The following is a 21,246-nucleotide window of genomic DNA, read 5'->3' as shown; positions in this document are numbered from 1 at the left end:
TATATATATATATATATATATATATATGCAGTGCCTTACGAAAGTATTCAAGTCTCTACCAGCTTTACCTATTAAGAGGGAGAAATGTTCTTCCCATTCTTACTCCCAAAATAGCTCAAGCTTAGTCAGAATGGATCGAGGGAATAAGTCACATCAGTTTAAAAATGTAAAAATTGCCTCAGATTTTCAACCGAACTCTTCAAGGATTGTCATGCATTTATCTCCATCAACTCTGGCCAGAGTACCTAGCCATGCTGAAGAAAATGATTCCCACAGCATGCTGCTTCCACCACCATGCTTCACTGTGGAGATGGAGGGTTTAGAATGATGAACCCTCCGGGGTCAAGATCTAGACATACATATCCATGTCCTTGAGCTGCTTGGAACTTGCAGAGACCTTAACCTTGAAAAGTTTGGGCTTGTAACTTGATAAAGTGAAAATGGTCAACTGAAAATAAAAACGAAGCTAAAAAAAGAATATGTATCTCTTTGCTAGCTACTTTTGCTAGATTCTCATGTGTTCTCACACTGCACTGCCTGAAATGTGAAGGTCACACACATTCAACAATGGTTTCCAGCTACAGCCTTGTGACGCTCAGTTTTTCCTCATACTCCCTAAATTTTTCTCCGACATTGCATCAACGCTTTTAAAAAAACCTTGGATGAGCTGTGACCCATCCTTCCATGGAAAGACTGAGCCTGAGTTTTTAGATTAAGCAGGATTGGTAAATATTGGCACCAAAAAAGATTAGATTTGTGTTTGTGTCTGTTAAAGACTCAAACAGATGAGCAAATTACAGATTCCTGTTTCTGCATTTTAAAAAATATTCTAGCATCTCTGGGCTTTCGAAAGTGTGATGTAACTGCTTTGAAGAAATATGGCCATGTAGAAAGACTGCTATGGCTTTGCCTGGAGTTTAGTTCAACTTTCTCTGCATCCCAGGAAACCTGAAGCTGCATGGTCTCCTTCAGTTTGTCCTTCAGCTGCATCTCCAGTGCTGACATCTCCGACCCACTCTTTTCTGGTACTCTGGTCTCCAAGTTCTGGCATGCAGCATGCAGCAGTTGACTAACAGCAGCACATTCACTTCGCATATCAGACAGCGCCCTATTGGAAAGAGTCATATGATTATGAACAATACATAAAAATTGTTGAACTATTGAACTGACATACTGCAAAAACAAAATCTAACCAGGTATTTTTGGTCTAGTTTCTAAAGCAAATGTCTTGGTACAATTGAAATAAGACAAAACTAAATTACAAGCAACTTTTCTGCAAAATATAGGAGCTATTTTGTATTTGCAATAGAAACTAGACATAAACATTTAGAATGTTTTTGCAGTGCAAGGACAAATGAGCTAAAAATTTCTGAGCCAGAATGTTAATTTAATTAATTTCTTTATCAGGGTAATTTTGAACTGTTGTAAATCATCTGATGAGAAACAGCTACTATAATGAGCAACTATTATTAAAGCTAAACACTGTTCTGAACACTTATTATGGTAGTTAAACGCTAAGGGGCTTTCAAGGGTTTAAGAGTTCAAATTCTCTTCTGATAGATGATTTTTACAGTGAATAACGACACTGAGCCATCTGTCCCGGTTGAGGAAAGAATAAGCGGCGGGGGTGGGGTGAACGCTCACCCTGATGACCTGCTCCGCTTTGATCCTTTGATCAGAGATGCTGTTGCAGTCGTGAGAGTGAAACACAGACGAGGTGGGGGCTCTTCGCATACCCAAAAATTGCTGGAGAATTTCTGGCTCCGCGCCCCACTCACCTGTCAGTGAAAGTCTTTAACTGGGTGAAAGTGCTCCGCAGGGAGGCGGCCTGGCGCCACAGTGCCCTGACACGAGCCTGTTCACGACTCGACCGGGAGGCGTACGTCTGCAGACACAACGCCGGGATCTCATGAAGAAAAAGCCTGCAGTAGTTGTTGTGGCTTGCTTACTGCAACGTTTCCATTTTATTGTCATCCCTAAACACATGCAAACGCTGGAACTCCTAGACTCGCCCTGGCACGTTTAGAGCTAATTGGATTTCCCTCAGTCCACAGATGTAGAACATTTTACAGCAAGGAGAGCTGGATTGTTTGCACAATTTTTTTCCCTCCCTCTCAGCAGCTGGAATGTTTTCACAGGAAACAACAACTCAAAAAAAAAGAAAAAAAATGAACAGGGAACGAGAGTAAATTCAAGAAACTGGCTATGAATGGAATTCCAACCCCATGTGAACTCGGCAGGAGTTTAATTGTGCAATTTTTCAGCACTAAGGGGTGAACTTGAACTTTCCCTTTGCCTTTTAAGTTCAAGCCCTTCATTTAAGTGCTCCCTCCCCCCACCTCTTTCTCGCTGCGCAGGCGAGTATGAAACCGCTGAGCATCTTCGCGGATCTTCCTTAAGCTCTCCATTAGGCCCTTGTTGACAATGTCTACCTGGTCCAGTTGTTCCCGTAGCAGAGAGTTGACTTGGCTTAGGCTGGCACTCCTGCAAACAACATGTCATATCAAATAACAATAATAAAAAAACACTCTCTTGAAGCTTCTCTAAGTAGAATGCATTTAGATGACAGACATGTGTGGCACTGTGTCAAGTTATATTCAGTATCAACCAGATCTGACAGATTACAAAATCTTCACACAGTTCTCTCCGACTCTGCCCACGCTGATATAATAAAGTCTGCCACATGATTACTCCTATATTTAACAGTGTGAGAGACGGCCAAGTACACATTTGGCTTTATGGGATGATGCAATGTTTACATGAATGTGAAATGTGGGGAATGGATGGGATTAAGTTTCAACGTTGTGTGTGAACGCTTCGGAATTACATTTAGAACAGACTTAACATGCACAATGTTTTGCAAAACTATTCATACCCTTTGAAGTTTTTCCCATTGTGTTACAAGTGGAAACTACTTTGTATTTTATTTTAATTTAATGGGGTAAAGCAGCATGAAGCAGTGAATTTGAAAGAAAAGTATTGTTAGTTTTTCAATATATTTTTTTATAAACATATTGATCAAGACATTTTTATTGTATGCAACTAAACTTAAGAAGGAGTAATATTTTTAGGCAATTTGGAAAAGGAAAAACAAGTTTATACAAGGTTTATTTAATATTAGGCTACATAGTTGCTTAAAAATTAGAGATGTAACTATGTTACAACTACTGCTGATGTGAAGCATTTAAGCACATTTTAAATAACTGAGTGCATGCTACTTTTGAACACAAAAACATGAGGAGTTTCTTTATTAGGTAAAGCACAAAGTGCCTGTCACTCACCGGCTCCGCTCCTCCTGCAGCAGAGCAGTCTGTTTCTGGATAACGATGTTAAGATCTTGCTCAATACGCTTCTGAAGCTCAGTTGAGTACAGGTAGGCCTGCAGAGGAAGATAAAAACAAACTAACCTTTACCACTGGCAAACTAGTAACATTTAGCTATTGGGCAGCAACTAAAGGTCAGGTTTTAACTGACATTAGTGAAGAAACCTTATTACTGGGCAGATTATGGACCTACATTCACTTTGGTAGATAGACTGCTCGGACTGACTAAACTAAGTAAATGTGCAAACCTAATCAACAGAGAAATTTTTAAAATCATCATCATTTATTGTCCTAAGTGGAAAAGTTTGCAATAGGTTCTCCATAAATTACAGAATAATAATTAAGGACTCAACTAATACTAATACTAATACTAATAATGGTTTACAGATCTCTTTGAATAAAAACAACTGGAATATACAAAATATATGCTTATAATGATTATTCTTGATTTTGATGATAGTATTTTACAAAACGCAATGTTTATTGTTTTTATAAGTGGTTATTGTGTTATGTTTTTCATGTAAAGCAATTTGAACTGCCTTGTTAATGAAATGCGGTATACAAATAAACTTGACTAACCAAAAAAAAAAAGAAAAAAAAAAAAGGACGTGTGTTTCAAATGACTATCTAATCATAGAACTTTTCTGCTCATTGATTGATTGTAAACATCTGCTTTTGGGGTCTGAAATAAGGCAACATTGATTTTGATAAAAATTGTTCTTTATAGCTATGTCCCAAAAGTGAAGAAGTAACAATAAATGGACACATATTTGTGTAACCCTGAAGCCGAATTACAGTAATGATTATTTTACAACAATGCAGCTGTAATGGTATAAATCAATGCATTTCATATTATTTCACTATCTGCTTACTGTCAAACAGTTTAATATGCTACATGATCATTTTGATCATGTAGCATAAAAGAGGGGAAAAACATCTAGACCATATTAAACCATATTAAAATAATCCAAGTATTTCGCAAATTAAGTTTCCATGGTTATCCCGCTTCTAAATAACCTCAAACGGCATCAAACATGTATTTCTACTTAAAACCGATTCATAGGTGAATTAGACAGTTTCATCTTTTCTGACTCCAGGAGTTCTCCAATGCAGTGTCTTTGTTATGGTGCTGTGGCGGAGTAGGACCTAATTGCAAGAGCAGCAGAGGCGGAGAGTTGTTTATGAATACTTAATGAAAAAATGAAGAACAAAAATTCAGAGGAACACAGGGAGCCAGAGCACAACAGAAAAATAATGGGAGGAACCAGCAAGGACTGACTGAGAATGAGTTGTAAGTATACTGGGAGCTTGATTACTGAACAAAGAACAAGATGGCCGATAGAAACGGGTTGCAGGTGTGAAGGGAGAGAGCAGAAGGCAGGCTGAGGAGTGAGAGAGAGGGAGAGACAGAAAGACAGGAAGAGAGCGTGGCAACAAGGAGCAAGGGAGAGAAAATATGGAAACTTGTCTAAGCATAACAAAGAATAAGTATACACCAGGAATAAACAATTAAACTAGAATCACTAGTTTAATTGAAGACGTGAACCACAGTAAAGTAGACTAAATTTTAGCGAAATGTGAGACATAACTTTATGTTCTTTTTCTTTCTTTTTTTCTGAGGTAAGTGAAGCCGACATGTCATTAGATATTGTTCTAAGTTCTTCTGTGTCCTCCTGGTTCAGTTGTCAGTGCTCTCAAAGGGATTTTGTTAGGCTGACCGCTCCTGGGAAAGTTCATCCACTCTTCCATGTTTTCTTTATTTGTAGATAATGGCTCTCACTGTGGATCGATTGAGTCCAAAAGAAAAGTTCAAGACTTCTCACTTGTTATTAAATGTATTAGATCAGGGCATGATGTGTTGCTTTTTGAGTTCTCTTGGCTAACTTCATGTTGTCAGACATGCTGTATTTAAATGATTTCTTGCTTCTACCGCTGTGTTGAAGTTATTTCGGAAGTCTGAGCTCGGAGGTGGGAATGATGTAACGCGTGTTAAGAGTGTTCTGGTTGCATGTAGGAAAACAGTGATACTGCAGTAATACTGCAGTAATAAAACATAATAATCAATAGTAAGCTTGTGATGCAGCCAGTGGAATGGAAGTAAGAAGAAGTGCGACTTATCACAGTTAATTAATGACTTAAGAAGTGTGCAGATAAGATTCAAACAGCATTACAGTCAAAACATAAATTACTCGTGCCTGAAAAGCTTAAAGGATTTTTTTGTTTGTTTTTAACCAACATGTTTCTTCTGAATCAAACATTTTCAAGCGACACAGTCATCATATGTCTTGAGTACTTGGAGCTCCTCCCCCAAGTGAAATAATCAGAATACAACTCAAAACATGCATGTCAAAAGATAGCCAGTAAAAGCAAGAAGGGTTTGACTGTCACACAATGCCAGTGAAGATTTTTACTTAATTATTTGGGAAGTTTTTGACACCATATGTTCTTAAAAAGAGGGGAAATGATAAAAAAAAAATTTCTAACTTAATATTTCTCACATTGTTTTTCTATACTTTAAGATTTCGCTCTCTTTTCCATATTAGAAACAAAATTATTGGCAGAGTAAAAATAATGTCTGATACAATGGATTATGAGTTTAATTGTAATTTGGTTTTGATATCAGAACCAAACATAGTGAAAAAGCATTCAGCTTCTATACACCACAGATCTGGAACTAACTTCCAGAAAACTGCTAAACTGTCAAAACACTGAGTTTCTTTAACTCAAGACGAAAACCCTCACCAAAACAAAACTAACTTTAGGCAAACATAAAGCACACCAAATCATGCACTATATTTGTCAAATAATTTCAGTCAATGAACACAGATACATAGATGATTGTATTTTGGTGTCAATATGTGATATTTTTTCAATCAATGCATTTAAAATTATTTAAATATCCTTCTACTTCTCACAGTAGTATCTCAGATTCTCTCGTATCTTAAAATCCCGATGTCTTGTAACCCCTCAACCTAATACGCCCTCGGCTCCCTCTGCACCACCCACTCTCTGTGTTGGTGCCAGACACCCTGTCCTCACTAATAGAAACCACATGGCCCCAGAGCACTACAACACACTGTGTGCCTCCAACTGCCCTTGCTGACTCCTCATGTACAAAGAGAGGAAGAGATTGAACAAGAGGGAGACCCCTCCCCTTCAAAACACTCCAAAAAAACCATCTAAACCTTTCAAATCAGTCCTGGGACCCCCCAGCCCCCAGCCCCTTTCTCTACTCTCTTCTGTACCTCGTCTCTTCTCGGGATGCTTAATCTCTCCAGCAGGCTCCAAGAGAGTCAAGACAATGGTCTCACTGTTCGACACTGGACTCAATGACGTTGCCAGCATTATTCGCACATTTTCATATGCCCTTTTTCAGACATTTATGCTACAAATTACATTAGGTGTATCACGCACTTGGCCCGAGGCTGAGCTGTTTTTCTATGAGGACCCAGAGAGCATAAGAGCAATGTTTACTGCCCGTTGTTGAGGTGACAGCCACGGGGAACGGGCAGGGAGGAATAACATGGGCGGTGTTTGAAATACACAGAAGTTCGGCAGCTGCGGTTCTAAAAGGGACTCCTGGAAACAACAGTTGTGTAAAGAGTCACTGATTGTGCGTGTCTTGGAAAAGCTGTAGCAACAACACTGACTTGTTGACAAGCCCACACTTTATATATGTACCTTGAAAGGTTAGGATATTTAATTCAAGAATTGTCTTCTGACTTCATGTATTTGAGGTGTCGGAACAACATCAAAAAAAAGATTGCCCAATACGAAAGAGAATAAAAACATCGGGAAAGCAATCAGTTAGTTCCAACAAGACTCAAAAACAATCTTGGAATAATCCAACAATGTAGTACCCTATTAACAGAAGTACGATAAATACATAAAATCAGGCTTTGCTTGTTACCACCATGAAGGGATATAAAAGTTTTAAAAACTTATGGCGCACCAGTTTAAAGTCATTTTTAACGAGATGGGTTGTTTTGTTGTTGCCGATGACTCAAGCAGGCAGGGAAAAATGGTGTTGAGATGACTTAATAAAACAGCGCTGATTTGGTTAGCTCTGATTGGTTGTTTCTAGCTAGCACTGGGAGAAGGCAGGGGAGCTTGATTTTTTTTCTCACAGACTATTTGTGCCATACTGTCATGACAGAGAGACACAGTTTCAATAAATATGTAAAAAAAAAAAAGAAAAAAAACTTTTACATACTGCAGCTTTAAACAGTATTTCAGAATTGGGTCTACTATCATGAACAAGATGTTGCAAGCAGGGACAATTAGACACTAGGAGTTGCTAGAGTTCCTGCCCTTTTTGCTCTGAACAAAAAAAGTGCCCTTTTGAAATCTTTTTCAATTTATAGTGTAAATTATGTGGCCAAAAGTAGCATTTCTGGATTTAAAAGCCTATATTATCAGTGCCTTACATATTTGTAATTCTGCACAACATAATTCCATTTCCATTTGAGCACCTGCCCCCCAAAATGTCTGTGGACGCCTCTGATTACAAGGTATAAACTGGAACAATAACTTTCAGCTAAACACAGGTTTAACTATTCTTTGTATTTTGCACGCCTCCAGAAATTAAAGTAGGGAAAACAGAATGTCTGGATGCATCACTCAGTTCCACACCGGGTGGGTCATGCAGTGCAAATTGTCAGGAGAATTTCTCAAATCAATAGCATAAAGAACGTTTTGTGCACTCGGTGACCAGGTATCCTCGGCAACTCATAAAGGTCTCCGCCCTAACTCGGTGTGGAGGGTTGTTTGTCCTTTTTCATGCACGGCAGCACCAGCGTGTGAGCGTCTTGCCAGAGCCTCGCCCCAATTCCACACACCACAGAGATGACGCTTTTTTATGGTTTCTTTCCCCCTTCGGCAGTAAAGCATGAGGCCGGGGCTGCTGCAGATTAGCCATGCTCTGTGCAGGAAGATCCCAAGGGGGGGCGCACTAACAGTCCTCCGTGGACAGCATCGTTTCACTTGGTTGTCTTGCATCACTAAACCGAATCCCCCTGCATCACTCGATGAGCGTGACCTCACTGTTTCTCACAACACACCCGTCAAGTGATGACTGTAAAGGCAAAAGAGAGAAACCAATAATCTCAGCATTCCATCTGCCCTGACGCAGGGGGGCTTACAGGACTTAGCGGGGGCCCAGAAGTGTGCTTGCCGAGCCCTAAGCTATTTATGATCCGCTTCAGAGTACAATTAGTTTTGAACAGCCTCGACGGCTCCTTTAAGTGAGCTGAGCCCGATCCCATGAGGTCACCAAGTGCCATTCTGTAATAATGTTCAAAACACAATTCATACAAAAACAGCCCCTTAAGTCATGGCGTGTTTTATGCCGCCATATGTTAGCTAGGGTTCCTTTCACTTTTTTCATTCTCATGCGTCCTTTTCTTGAGCGCAAGACTCTTAGGGCCGTTAAAATGTGGTTTGCATTAGGTTTTTATATTTCTTGATATTTATGATTTGTGCCACTCCTTGTATTGTCTCTTTTGATAAATATTTCAAACAACATCAAGGGCTAATCCTGCTTTGATTCAACTGCCAACAAGCAACAAGAGAATCATTTTAAAGGCCCTTGTGAAAGCTTTGGTGTTTCAGCCAAAATGTTCTGCCTTGCCCATGTGGAAGATCAAAAAAAAAAAAAAGAATCCAATCCATCGAGTTAACAAGTCGTGATGACAATATTCTCTTACAGATCTGATAACGGTCCAGTTTATCTAAACACTGAGCTGGGTTTAATGAAAAGAGCAGATCTGTGAAGCTTTTCTAATTCCCCCCCTTGTCCTCTCCAAAAAAAACAAATCCATGTTGTTGTTTTTTTGTTTGTTTGTTTTTGTATTGCTGTTTCCAGGGACACTCAGAAAGCCATCACCAACATCGGTTCCCTTTCTTTCTGTCAGACTATCCAAGGGTGACATCTGGCCGAGGCTTGCAGTCGGCATGCGAAGGGTTACAGCTGTAATCGTTTTCTCTGGCTTGGCCTGAGCCCAGAGGCTTAATAAAGGGAATTAATGGAGTGCACTATCTGTCAGATTCCTAAACACAGCTGGAGCGGATGTTCATCGCCCCCAAGCAGCCCGAAGAACTTACTATCCTACATGAACAACATAAGCCCCTCCTTTCTTCCCCCATATTGTCCCCTGGGTGCTGACTCTGCAAAGGAACCCCAGCTGATTGTGAAAGCTGTTTATGTATCATCACTGACTATAATTACACAATGTGGGATAACAAACAGAGAGAGTGGAGGGAGGGAAGGAGGGGGCAACTGTTATGAGCGTGTCAAAATACAGTGAACTTTTTGGTCATGCATGGTAACAGCTGCGGTAATGATGTGCAAACGGTACAAATAATCTATGTAAATGTAGTGAACTAATAATACGTGCCGCACACTCACGAGCACGTGGCCAGTGAGGCCTGCGGCATTTAACACGAATGGCCCCCATCTAAGACAATGCTATAGAGAACCCACACAGGCAGGTCATTCACTCAAGGTTTCATATGTTTTAGACATGTTTAAATAACTAGAAAGTATGCTAAATGCTTGACTTTAAAGTCGGGTAACTTGAGAAGCCTTATGTAAAAGGCTATATGTTCTACTGAACTGCTTTTCATAACAAAATGAAGCTTTTAAGCCTACTCTCAGAGGAGAAGGTAACTTATTTTTACTATTCACATCGACAGATGTTTTGGACCTGTTCCAGTTAAACTGCAGCCTAAATGAACTGGATTGATAAGAAATACAGGCTGGAAACAGACGGTGGCAAGATGAAAGAAGACAGAGAAAATTTCTAAAACTTGACTTTATCTACTTGTGTTTGGCAGGAATCTTCTGAAGAAAGAATGGGGTAAAAAGATTCTAGAGAGCACTGGGCAAATGGCAATTGGGGTCAGAGATAATTAATCTAAAATCATCTTTATCCACCTGACTGTAATATTGCAGTGTTTTGCAGGCAGTAGGCTGCTTCGTATGAGAAAACGCACACTGGCGTATCTGCGAAAGAAACACAGGATACAGAAACATCAGGCTATGCAACACAAACTAGGTCAAGGTTTATCCTGGCTCAGCAGCAATTTTCTGGGGTCACCAGAGATCACAAAGAGTGACTTACCAGGCACGAAGGAATGCTTTCAGAGTTCAAGTTTGAGCTTAGCGGTATGGAGGTAATAGTTCTCTGACAGCTCAAAGACTGGGGGATTTGGTATGATATATGTTTCCAAATGGTCAATTTTTATAGCAGATAGTTGTCAACTGGCAAATATCAAACCTCAATACTGTCTAGGGTTCTAGAAGGCCATGTTTCTAACAAAGACATGACATTTAAACATTTTGTGAAAATTCTGTATTCTTTAGCTTTTTTGTGATGAGCTAAATGTGGAACTCTATACCACCTTTACAGTGCCTCGCTAACATTGCCATAAACTTTTCCTAAACTTAGAATTTTATGCAACAGACCAACACAAATTAGCGACTTCACAATTCTGGCTTCTAGGATGGCAACTGTAACACAAAAGAAAAGTCATAAGATAACCTGTTTCTCGGGCTTTGATGGGAAACAACAAACATGTAGTATACCTTGCTCTGGTGAGATGACCTAAAATGCGATATGTGGAGAGAAACACTGCGCATCACCCTGAACACACCGTTCACACGGTGAAACATGGAAGTGACTTCATCTTGAAATTGGGAAAATCCAATGACGAATCTGTAGCAAGACTTGAAAATGAATGTTTACAGATGCTCTCCGTCCGGTCTGACTGAACTTGAGCTATTTTGTGGACAAGTCAGTACATGGATGTACAAAGCTGTTAAGAGGCAAATCCAAAAACAAGGCGACTCAGGGGCTTCATACAGCACATTTTCAGATGACTTGTGAGAAAATGTGGAAACCATATAGCATTTTGAAGTTATGACCCATGTAGTTTGGCCTGTCACATAAAACTATTAAAATACAGTCAAGTTTGCGGTTGTAACATTACAAAGTGTGAAGCAAATTAGGAGTATACATACTTTTGCAAAACACAACTGCGTAAGATTATGCTGACTGAAAAGACTACTGTTTAACTAAGGTCAGATAAAAGACTGGCAACAACTAACCTGGACTATTTCAGAGTTAATAATAAAAATCTACCTTAAATTTTCTAAGACTCAGCTATTTTTATGTTATTTGTTTATAATATAAACTTATTAGGAATTCATACCAGCATGGAAGCATACCTGGAAACAAGCCATAAACACAGTGGGCAGACATTACTACACATCTCTGGGCTTGTTAAAAACTACTAAATCAGATTCAAGGTTTAGCGTCATCTACAAACATAAGAAACACTTGGTTGTTTTATTTATATTTAGTATTGTTAAAAGCCATCTAAAAATACCAACAATATAGGTGAATGCATTTAGATCTGCTAACTGCAGAAGCAGAATGAGGGTAGTGTTGTCACAAAATAGGTGCTTTATACCCGGTGAAAAACGATCTTTTTCTTCAATGGTCTCAGGGGAGAAGGCCAGTGACCTTCATAATTTTCTTCCTAAACAGCTGCCGCTACATGGAGCAGCAGCCATGGGAGGCGGTGAACGGAGACGCCGAATATCAGGAGCAAAGGGGGGTCGGAGTCTACCTGAGCAGACCACAAGGAGACCCTTCATAACTCGCTTGTTTCTCTTACTTGAACTTACAAACACATGTATCCTGACATATTGTCAGCATAGATGCACAGATTGTATCTCTACCACATTCAATCACTCGCATAAACATAGAAAAATATGTTAATTTGCATAAGTGCATTAATTAAAGCATGAGTTTGTTCTGAGTTAATCCCTTCTTTGATTTCTCACAGGTACAAACAGGCTTGAATCTTCTATTTGCTTATTCATACCTAAAAGGCTATCCCTGTTAGAGAGAAATGTGCTGCAGTGATGTTTATTGTGATCATATTTCTATATGCATTCATTTGCGACGAGAGAGGAAGAACTTCTAATCTCAAATAAGAAATGTGTAAACCATTAATATTTTTAAAGCAGCTCTAAGCATGTATATATAGGGAGAAACACTAAGCCAAAACAGCATGGCTACACTGAACTCTAAAAATGCAAATAACATTCCACAATTTAACCTTGGCCTAAAAATTCCTTGCTGCCCTGTGTTGCTCCTACCCTCTCTGTGAGACTGGTTTGTTTGACTAGTGGCTGGTCGTCGTCCATCTGGCCAGGAGAAGAATGCTCCCTCAGGGCACCGCTCTCCTCCAGCTTGCTAACCTCAACGCTCTCACCTGGTTTGGAGAAACAGATCCAAGCGTACAGAGGTGTCAGGCTTTGCATGTGACGGTACCTGATACAGAAGTGTGAGAGGCAGAACTAATGCAACACATTAGTCAGTGCTTTTGTCTGGGAATGACAAGTGAAGCTTGCTTCCCTACCAGCAGGCTGTTCAGCGAGGTTGCGGGCGATGATCTGACAAATGTGAGAGGCGATAGGGATAGCAGTGGCTCCAGATTCTTCCACATCCTCTTGAAGTGTCAGACTTCTGTCTCCTGAGCTGCTGTCCGACTGAAGCAGAGTCTTCTTCAACTTCTACAATGACATTATGCCCAACATATCACGTAAAGGGGAAGTATTATGTGTTTTCCAGGCATATAGTGCTATTTTGTAGCACAATCAAGTAACTGCTAACTTCAGTTATAAAAATGCTGTATACATCAAAAATAACTTTAAAAAAATACTTCGTAATTTAATGCCTTGAAATTGGGCCTCTGTCTCTTTAAAAACTCCTGCTTTCTCTGAAACTTCGCCTTCAAGAAATCATCACAACATGGCTCCTCTATTAACCCTCTAGCAAAATTTTGCTAGCATTTCACTGAGAAGTAGATTGTATAATGAGCTCAGCTGATGCGCAGTTCCACCAGGGTGTTTGCTAATTGCTGCTGACTAGTCTGAAGGAGCAGAGTGGAGGAGTATCAGGGGAGGGTTGCTCTGCAAAGCGGAAGTTTGGAAACTGCAGCTCTGAGGAAGATTTTCGTCTTCTAAGGCAATACTAGGCTCACCCAGGTGTTTTACACAGTGGTTGTACAAGGAGATTAAAGGATTTCTCAAACATGCAGGAAAGAATAAAATCAATACTCCAGGTATATTTCTGATGAGGGAATAAAATTATAACATGATGTAAAGCTGAAAAAAGGACTGTGAAAAACCAACTCATTCATTAATATTAAACTCTTGCATTCATGTTTTGTTCTTGTTAAACGACTTTCCAGAACTTAATTTGTACCACTGTTGGTTGCTCAAGACATGTTGACAAAAGCATTTTTAATATAAGTGATACATATTAAATTCTACACAGTGTCAAATTTGTTTATGAGTCCCGTGGTAATATAACACTCTGAAATACTTCTGCTTATACTGTCTGAACTGTTTGCACCTCAGTGCGTTTGCTTTACAACACATTAATCCTTCCAAATGATGCTCTTTCAACAAAAGATAAACCTAATAAATGTTCCTATAATTATAGGCATGAATTACATATAAGGACATTGAGTGCCACAGTAGTTAGAGCAGGCTCCCCGTATTTAGAGGCTATGAACCTTGACACTTCAACCTCCCTCCTGGGTTCCTATGCTCCATGTCTTTCCCTCCTTTTTAAGGGAAAGAAAAGACAATATCAGGTACTACCCAAAATTATTATAGACAGATTTATGTCTAAAATGATTTTCTTTCAACTAAAGAGTTCATTTCTGCCAAGAAATTAGATGGTTATGCAAAAGAATTATACATTTTAAAAAATACATAGATTTTTTTGGAAAGAGGCATCTTAAAATTGATTTATATTCTTCTCTGTAATCAGTGGAAAAATCTTTATTGGCGTGACATCAATCAAACATTTTTTTTATGATTGCTTTTCAGGATTTTACATGTTTCCACTGATATTTTTGATGTCAAAATGATGGGCTCATCTTGTGATGAGCCCAAAGTTTTTGAGGTTGGAAGGTCACCTTGCAATCTTAAACTGCTTCCACCGATTCTCTTCCAGATTCAGCTCTGGCTCAGGCAGAGTTGAATCTGCCTGAGCCAGCGCTGGATATTTTTGGTAGAAACAAGCAGTGGCTGTAGTTGAATAATAGAAAACCAACAGACTCAACGATCATGACATGCATGCTGCTGATTCTGAGTAAGTGAATCATTAAGTTGAAAGGGACGTGTTCAGAAATATTAGTAATGTGGAGATTAATCAATTAGATCATTCATTCCATGAAAAAACAGGCTCCAAACAGGCAGCCCTTATTTAAGGACAAAGTGGAACATGCTGGTTATGGTGCATTCCTCTGGGTTGTTCCACACATTGTTCATAGGAACAGTGTGCTACGATTAAAAAGTTGATTGGAGAAGGTAAAACATAAAAATGTGCAGAAAATAATAGGCTGCTCTGCAATTTTCTCAAATGCTTTAAAATAGAAACTAAAACCAAAAAGACATGGAAGAAAATGGAAAACTGCCATTCAAATGGATCAATTATCCAAAATGGAAAAGGGTTCATGTTGCCTTTTGCCAAAGAGGAGAAGTTCTAAGAGTGGGGAAAACTATCAATAAACATACCAGTGAGAAACCAACATCCAGAAAAACAAGATTGATGTTACTGCCCAATCCTCAGACCTAATAAAAAAATACTCCAGGGGTGACATCAAACCTGCTGTTTCAGAGGCAAAATAAGAAATTGCAGAGGAATGTTGGAATGTAGTCAAATTGTCCTGAGCTGGAATACCTGTTAGCAGTTGGTCGACTGCAGATGTGAAGCAGTTCTCAGAAACAGCTGCTGAACTAAATTCTTCAGTGATTTAGAGGAGACCTGAATCTTCAAGCGTGTTTTCCCAGGTTTATGCACAGTAAATGTCTGACTTCTTTAAGAAAAAAGCTGACACCGCCACATTTTTAACAGCTGAATATATATTTCCCAGTAATGATAAATTAGGCATAGATTTCTTCAGGCTTTGTTTTGGAATTTAATATGCAGTGTCCCCAATATACTTGCGCTTTGGAAATCAAAGATTTGGAGTTTTATACTTCCGAAGAAACATGTGTATTATTCTGAATATAACTGCATACGTTTCATAATGGTTATGATAATATAGGCATACGAAAAGTCATAAAACTATCAAATCATTTTTGGAAAGAATACATAAACTAACAAATAATTGCCTAAAACTAGGATTGACAAAATAAACAAAAACAAAAAAACGTTTCTACATTATCGGGAAATTTAATTGATGGGATGTTTAATTATTGATTAATAGCTGTTCATTTATTGAATTTTAAATTAAACGACTCTTATATAGCATAAACAAGCTTCAAGCTACAGTCAGAAATATCATACATGCCATTCCCTTCAAGAACTTTCTAGTTCTTTAACCCTTGTGCGTGCAAAGACTGAGGCAAACGTAGAGCACTGTGGAAAATGACAAGTTTTACGTGTGTGGGGTCGGTTGGACCCTTTTTCTGGACACAAAGGTTAAATAGCCTAATTCTCCACACCTGCTCTTCTCTGAGCCGTCATCAATTCGACAGACCTCTACTACTAATAATAATGACGCAGTTTAAAACGGCGAAGTGTTATGTTACCTGAATCACAGCCTCCAGTCTTGGTGAGTGTCCATCTTGCTCCCGTCGAGAACTCATTATAAAACTTTTCCAACTTTAACCATTAAATGCTTTATATCTTTAAGCGTTCAGTAATTTGTTTGCTTTAAAGTTAGCTCGCGCTCTGCTACGAAACTCTGGAAACCTTCTGAGAATTCATTCAAATAAAAGTAAAAATAACTGTAGGTATAAGGTTAAGAAACTTTAGAATCATTTGCAGCCACAGCAAAGCTCTCTACTGCCAAACAATTCGCCATGGTTACCACACGCACAAGCAACGTTGTCAAGGTAACAGAATGCAAGAGTTGTTGATTCCATTGGATGACTGAACCCGCTAGCCAAACTACTGAATTCCAATGGGTTAATAATTAAACGAGACAATTACAGCACCATGTTTTATAACCTTTAAAGGGACTTTAACTAACGGAAAACATTATTTTTTATTAATTCCTTTTATTTGGAGAACCATAATAGTTCATTTGTAGCAACAAATACGAGTAATGATGCTTCATAATAATGCTCAAAGCAGATGCTTTGAAACAATTTCTGCAAAAACAAACAAAAAAAACCCATTAAAAAATATTCACTAGTATCATAAAGCAAAGAGTTCAGCTGTCAAATACATGAAGCAAAGGATAAACACCTGTTGAGCACTAAAGCATGCATTAATGCATTGAGATTTCCAGAGGATTATGTGGCACACTATTCTTGGCACAAAGGACATCCTCTGACTGACTTGATACTTTCACTCTAACAATAGACATATGCTGGGTATGTCTCTCTGAACTCACTGACCCCCAAAACTGAAACAGTTTTGGGGGTCTTGATGGCATCTATGCCATCAAGACATAGATGGCTTGATGGCATCAATGTCTTGATGGCATCTATGTCTTGCCATCAAGACATAGATGCCTTGATGGCATCTATGTCAAATCTATGGGTGGAAGTTCAGGCCACTGGGATGGATCTAGGAATATAGTGGATACTCCACTGTAGAACCAAAGTCTTGGGAGGAAACATTCCACATCCCAGGTGTTGGATGCTCGGTTGTAAACCTCCACTTCCACCCCATAGTCGCCCTCCATTCCTTTCCAGTGGCCGCCCGTGACATACAGCTTTCCATCCAGGGATACGAGGCCACCATTCTCATGGAGCATGTGAAGAAGCTGCACCTGGAGGCATTAAAAAGTCAAAGCTTTGACTGACACTGAAGAATTTTAAAAGGTGTTCTGCTTTGAATGTTGTTTTCATATTTCTATTGCCATAGTAGTTTCTGGTTTGATTTCAATAGCCCACCTTTTGCCACATGTTTGCCTCTGGGTCATATGAGTAAACTTTCTTTGTGTTATCAGCCAACAGGTATATTATCCCGTCCACACAGACGGAACGAGGAGATGACAAATACTTGGGGATGAAAGGCGACCCTATACTGATCCAGGCATCTATAAAGAATAAAAATAAAAGGGTGCACAAATTATGAGATTTTTTTATGCTGAAAATAGTTTTTTTCCCCTGTTTTCAATCGCTCAATTTAAAAATTTGCAGATGAGATCGAGTTGTGTCTAACAGCAGTGATATGATGCTGAAATCCACCTTACCTATGACAGGGTTGTAACACTGCATGGTCAGTGCATTGTACTTCACTGCGCATGATCCAATCACATAAAGCTTTCCAAAACAAGCTGTGGCTGTGAAGTTAGTCACATATTTTAAAGCAGGACACGTCAACGCCCAGGTGTTACTGTAAGGGTCGTAATGCTCAACCTCAACTTGAGCCGACGTCGTGCCTAAAACAGGAAAAAGAAAATTGTGGGAATTATACTGAAATAGTACAGCGTGGATAATAAAAACAACTGCAGTAATTCTTAACAATACTGTGCCATGCAAAAGCATTCATACCACTTGAATTTTATCCACATTTCATCATGTGACAACCAAAATCTTTGATGTATTTTCCTGGGGTTACATGTGACAGACCAAAAACAACAACATAACCTAGTAGCATATAACTGTGAATTGGAAAGAAAAGAATGTGTAGTTTTCAAACTTCTTTACTGTTAACAATCTAAAAAGTGTGGTGTGCATTTGCTTTCAGCCCCCTTGAGTCTTATTGCAGAACCAGCTATCTCTGGCATTTACAGTTGCAAGTCTTTTGGGGTATGTCTATAACAGCTTTGCAGATCTAGAGATGGATTTGTGTCCAGTCTTTTCTGCAGAAGAAGCTCAAGCTAAGACAGATTGAATGAAGATGGTCCAAAACATGACATTTTCAAGTCTTGTCACAGATTCTTAATTAGATGTACGTCTGGACATTGACTGCAATAAGCTACTTCAACCATTTCCAACCACTGTAGCTCTGGCCTTATGATTTGGAGTGCTAGAGTCCCTGCATTTAACAATCATCCACTACTTTGTGTATCACATAAAAACTAATAAACTACCATAAGGTGTTGGTTTTTATCTTGACAAAAAGTAGAAATATTCAAGCAGTTTGAAAACATTTGCAAGGTACAAGAAAGAAATGCAAACACATTCTTAGTAGTCTGTTCCTCCACAGGGCCAGAGGTAATTGAACTAAGGAGCAAAGGAGCTTAAATGGTGTTTGTCAGAGTTCAACACTGCTAACAGCTGTAAGATAGTAACACATATACTTATATTTTCTCACCTCCAATTACGTAAAGCTCGCCATTAAGTGTTGCCGACGTGTGGTTAGTCCGGGGCCGTATCATTGGTGCTACAGTAACCCATCTCCCCTCTTTCATGATGTACTTCCAGGTCTCTGTGGTCGACCATGAGTTGGTGTTCGAACCTCGCGAGCCCCCTTATCAGACAGACAAACGCACTTTGTCAAAAGCCTGATATAATAATCCATTTCTTGAGGGAGGACCTCATGCAATTTATTTAAAAAGTTGTAGATGTCATCATTTTCATCTGATGTTTGTCTTTTGTTTGAACATCTGGTGCTGAACTGACCTGTTACATAAACATCATTGTTTAGGGTCACCATGGCATAACCCCACTTGTTGGGATTAGGGAAGTTAGGCAGTTCATGCCACTTTTCTGCAGGGAAACAGAGAAGAATATTTTTACAGAGGCACATTCAGGCATTATGGGGAACTGGATAAAAGTCTCCATAAATAAAATAACACAGTAATGAAATAATGTCTAAAAAGTATGAAGGAAATTAGGCAAAAATGCAAAATGTTCTCGAGAACCATTAAGTGGCCATTACTTTGCAGTCTGCAATGAAACATAATTTTTTTGGCAAAACAATCCATTTGTGGCCAATGTCATTTTGCCTTGTCATGAAACCAGAAGTCTTAAAATGGGATGCAGCAATCTTTTCCTTAAAATCCCTTGAGAAAATTCTAACATGCCTTCCATCAGCAGTCGCAATAAAACACTCATGTACGGAACTGAGAGGATGATCCAATTTTGTCACATCCAAAACATAGCTCTCCAAAAGTCGTTTTCCTGTCAACAGCACAGTTAATGACCTCTGATATCTGCCAAACAGTTTTAAGGAATCCGACAGACTGTTCCCAGCAAATTTTAAAGCGTTAGATTCTGAAAGCAAGCCAGTGTGAAATGTAGATATCCCTACTTGTCTTTGTGTTGTAGAAGGCACAGTTCTTGGATGGCAGTCTTTGAAGTCTTGGGTCTGCGTCGTCATCCTCGTCTGAATCATTATCATCTTCATCATCTAGTGAACGTCCGCCCATCACAAACAGTACTTCTTGCAAGTTTGGTTGTGGACTGTGAGAGTTTAGTCTTTCGGAATATTCTTGTGCCAAATCTTGCTTCTAGAAAGATAAAAGTAACAAGTGTCATTAGTAATCGAATGCCATTTTGGGGAAATATGAAAGGGAAGTTAGATGCACTCACAAACCTGTCTACAAACTTCTTGAATTGCCTCCTTGCAGCGAGGGGAGGCCTGGACCAAACTGTCTTTCAGTAGGGTGTCAGTCAGGTAACTTAGGCTGAGCAGAGACAGATGTGACAAGCTGAAGAGTTCAGGAAGGTGGCACAGTCGGGACTCTTTCTGATGCCCGACCCATTTCAAGATGGCTTCCACGCGTGTGCACTCCGAACGGATTTTCAGTCCTTCATCGGACAAACAAGCTTTCAGCCGATCTTTCCCCAAAAACAGAAACTCCTCGCCCTGTTGCACGGCCTCAAAAGTCTCTAGGAGGAAGGCCCACGCTTTGGCCACAACTTCAGGACAGCCGTGGATCTCTCCAAACTCCAGGATTCCCAGGCAGTTGGTCTCGTCGATCTGATTCTGCAGGTATCGGCTGCACACAGTTCGCACTGTCTGAAACTGTAGTTGGCTGGAGGTACAAATCAAGCCCTCCACATTGCTCTGGTTTATTGTCAGCTTGCCGGTGTAGGCAAAGTCAAGCAAGCAGCTGAGGATGTCAGGATCGACATCCTGGAGCTCCACACGGGCAGCAATGCTCTCCACAAAGTCCCCTGAGAACATGGAGCGGAAATACATGCTGCAGAGGGCCAGAACCCCTCGGTGACAAGGGAAATCTCTTCCCCCTGCACTCAGGGTCACATCCACAAGTTTGGGGTGTGAACAGAGCAAGCGCAAGCCTTCCAGGATGCTCTGAGGATGGGAGGACAGGCAGAAGTCCAGATCGTCCACGTTGCGCACCATGATCAGCCTTATCCCTAAACGTACACTCTTCTGTCAGCAGATCAGCACTTTCCTATAAATATAAAGGAAATACAAGTAGAACTGATTCTGAAATGCCACCAAAACTTTTTCATTTTTGAAAACGAATGAAGTGCAGAACCATTTTTTAGCCGCTTTTTCAGGATAGCTTAAAAGTTTTAAATAACTGCATCATACAACTAATAAAGTTCTTGTCACTATTTTGATTAATCAAGCTTTCTTTATAGACAATTCTAGCCATTACCTTTAAAAAAAGCATGTTTTTGATTAGGTCTCTTTAAAACTGAAGGAATCTAGTTTAGCTTTGCTCTTGTTTGTCATAGGACAAACAAGAGCAAAGATTAAATTAATCAAAAGATGACTTTAAAAAAAAGAAGAAAAACTCACCCAAGATAGACCGATTGAAAATGAGGGTTCATCCTTGAATCAAAACACAAGTATTGCAACGAAGGCTAAGATCAACATGGAGTGGGCAACATGGCAAATGTTTGCCAAGTCACTGGGGAGGACTGGCTGTCCGTCTGTTATTTTTAGGACTGAGTGACGCTGTGCTGAAGTCAGATTGCAAACAACAAGTCTGAGACCTACAGCTGCTGCCAAAGGCA

At 39.6% G+C, this 21,246-nt stretch overlaps 2 protein-coding genes across 2 annotated transcripts in view; both read right to left on the bottom strand.

Annotated features, from left to right (window-relative positions):
• crocc2 (ciliary rootlet coiled-coil, rootletin family member 2) overlaps positions 1-16,007 on the bottom strand; it is a 48,503-nt gene extending 32,496 nt beyond the window's left edge. Inside the window, exons 1-7 of the mRNA XM_016665697.1 lie at positions 15,943-16,007; positions 12,753-12,906; positions 12,490-12,605; positions 3,282-3,379; positions 2,340-2,484; positions 1,779-1,885; positions 911-1,108 (exon numbers count right to left, since the gene is read on the bottom strand). Of these exons, the coding sequence (XP_016521183.1) occupies positions 911-1,108; positions 1,779-1,885; positions 2,340-2,484; positions 3,282-3,379; positions 12,490-12,605; positions 12,753-12,906; positions 15,943-15,999 (875 nt within the window). The 5' untranslated portion in view covers positions 16,000-16,007. The remainder of the gene's footprint in view (positions 1-910; positions 1,109-1,778; positions 1,886-2,339; positions 2,485-3,281; positions 3,380-12,489; positions 12,606-12,752; positions 12,907-15,942) is intronic.
• An 863-nt stretch (positions 16,008-16,870) lies between these two features.
• On the bottom strand, positions 16,871-21,178 carry klhl30 (kelch-like family member 30). The gene is made up of 8 exons (XM_007541463.2): positions 21,029-21,178; positions 19,850-20,675; positions 19,565-19,763; positions 18,934-19,020; positions 18,626-18,781; positions 17,559-17,747; positions 17,257-17,402; positions 16,871-17,132 (listed from the first exon to the last, which is right to left on the bottom strand). The coding sequence occupies exons 2-8, from the start codon at positions 20,621-20,623 to the stop codon at positions 16,884-16,886; spliced, it is 1,800 nt and encodes a 599-aa protein (XP_007541525.1). The 5' UTR covers positions 20,624-20,675; positions 21,029-21,178; the 3' UTR covers positions 16,871-16,883.
• Positions 21,179-21,246: the final 68 nt, after the last annotated feature.

The sequence above is a fragment of the Poecilia formosa genome, unplaced genomic scaffold, assembly GCF_000485575.1.
Source record: "Poecilia formosa unplaced genomic scaffold, Poecilia_formosa-5.1.2 Scaffold609, whole genome shotgun sequence".
Taxonomy (NCBI): domain Eukaryota; kingdom Metazoa; phylum Chordata; class Actinopteri; order Cyprinodontiformes; family Poeciliidae; genus Poecilia; species Poecilia formosa.
This window is presented reverse-complemented; position numbering and strand designations above follow the sequence as displayed.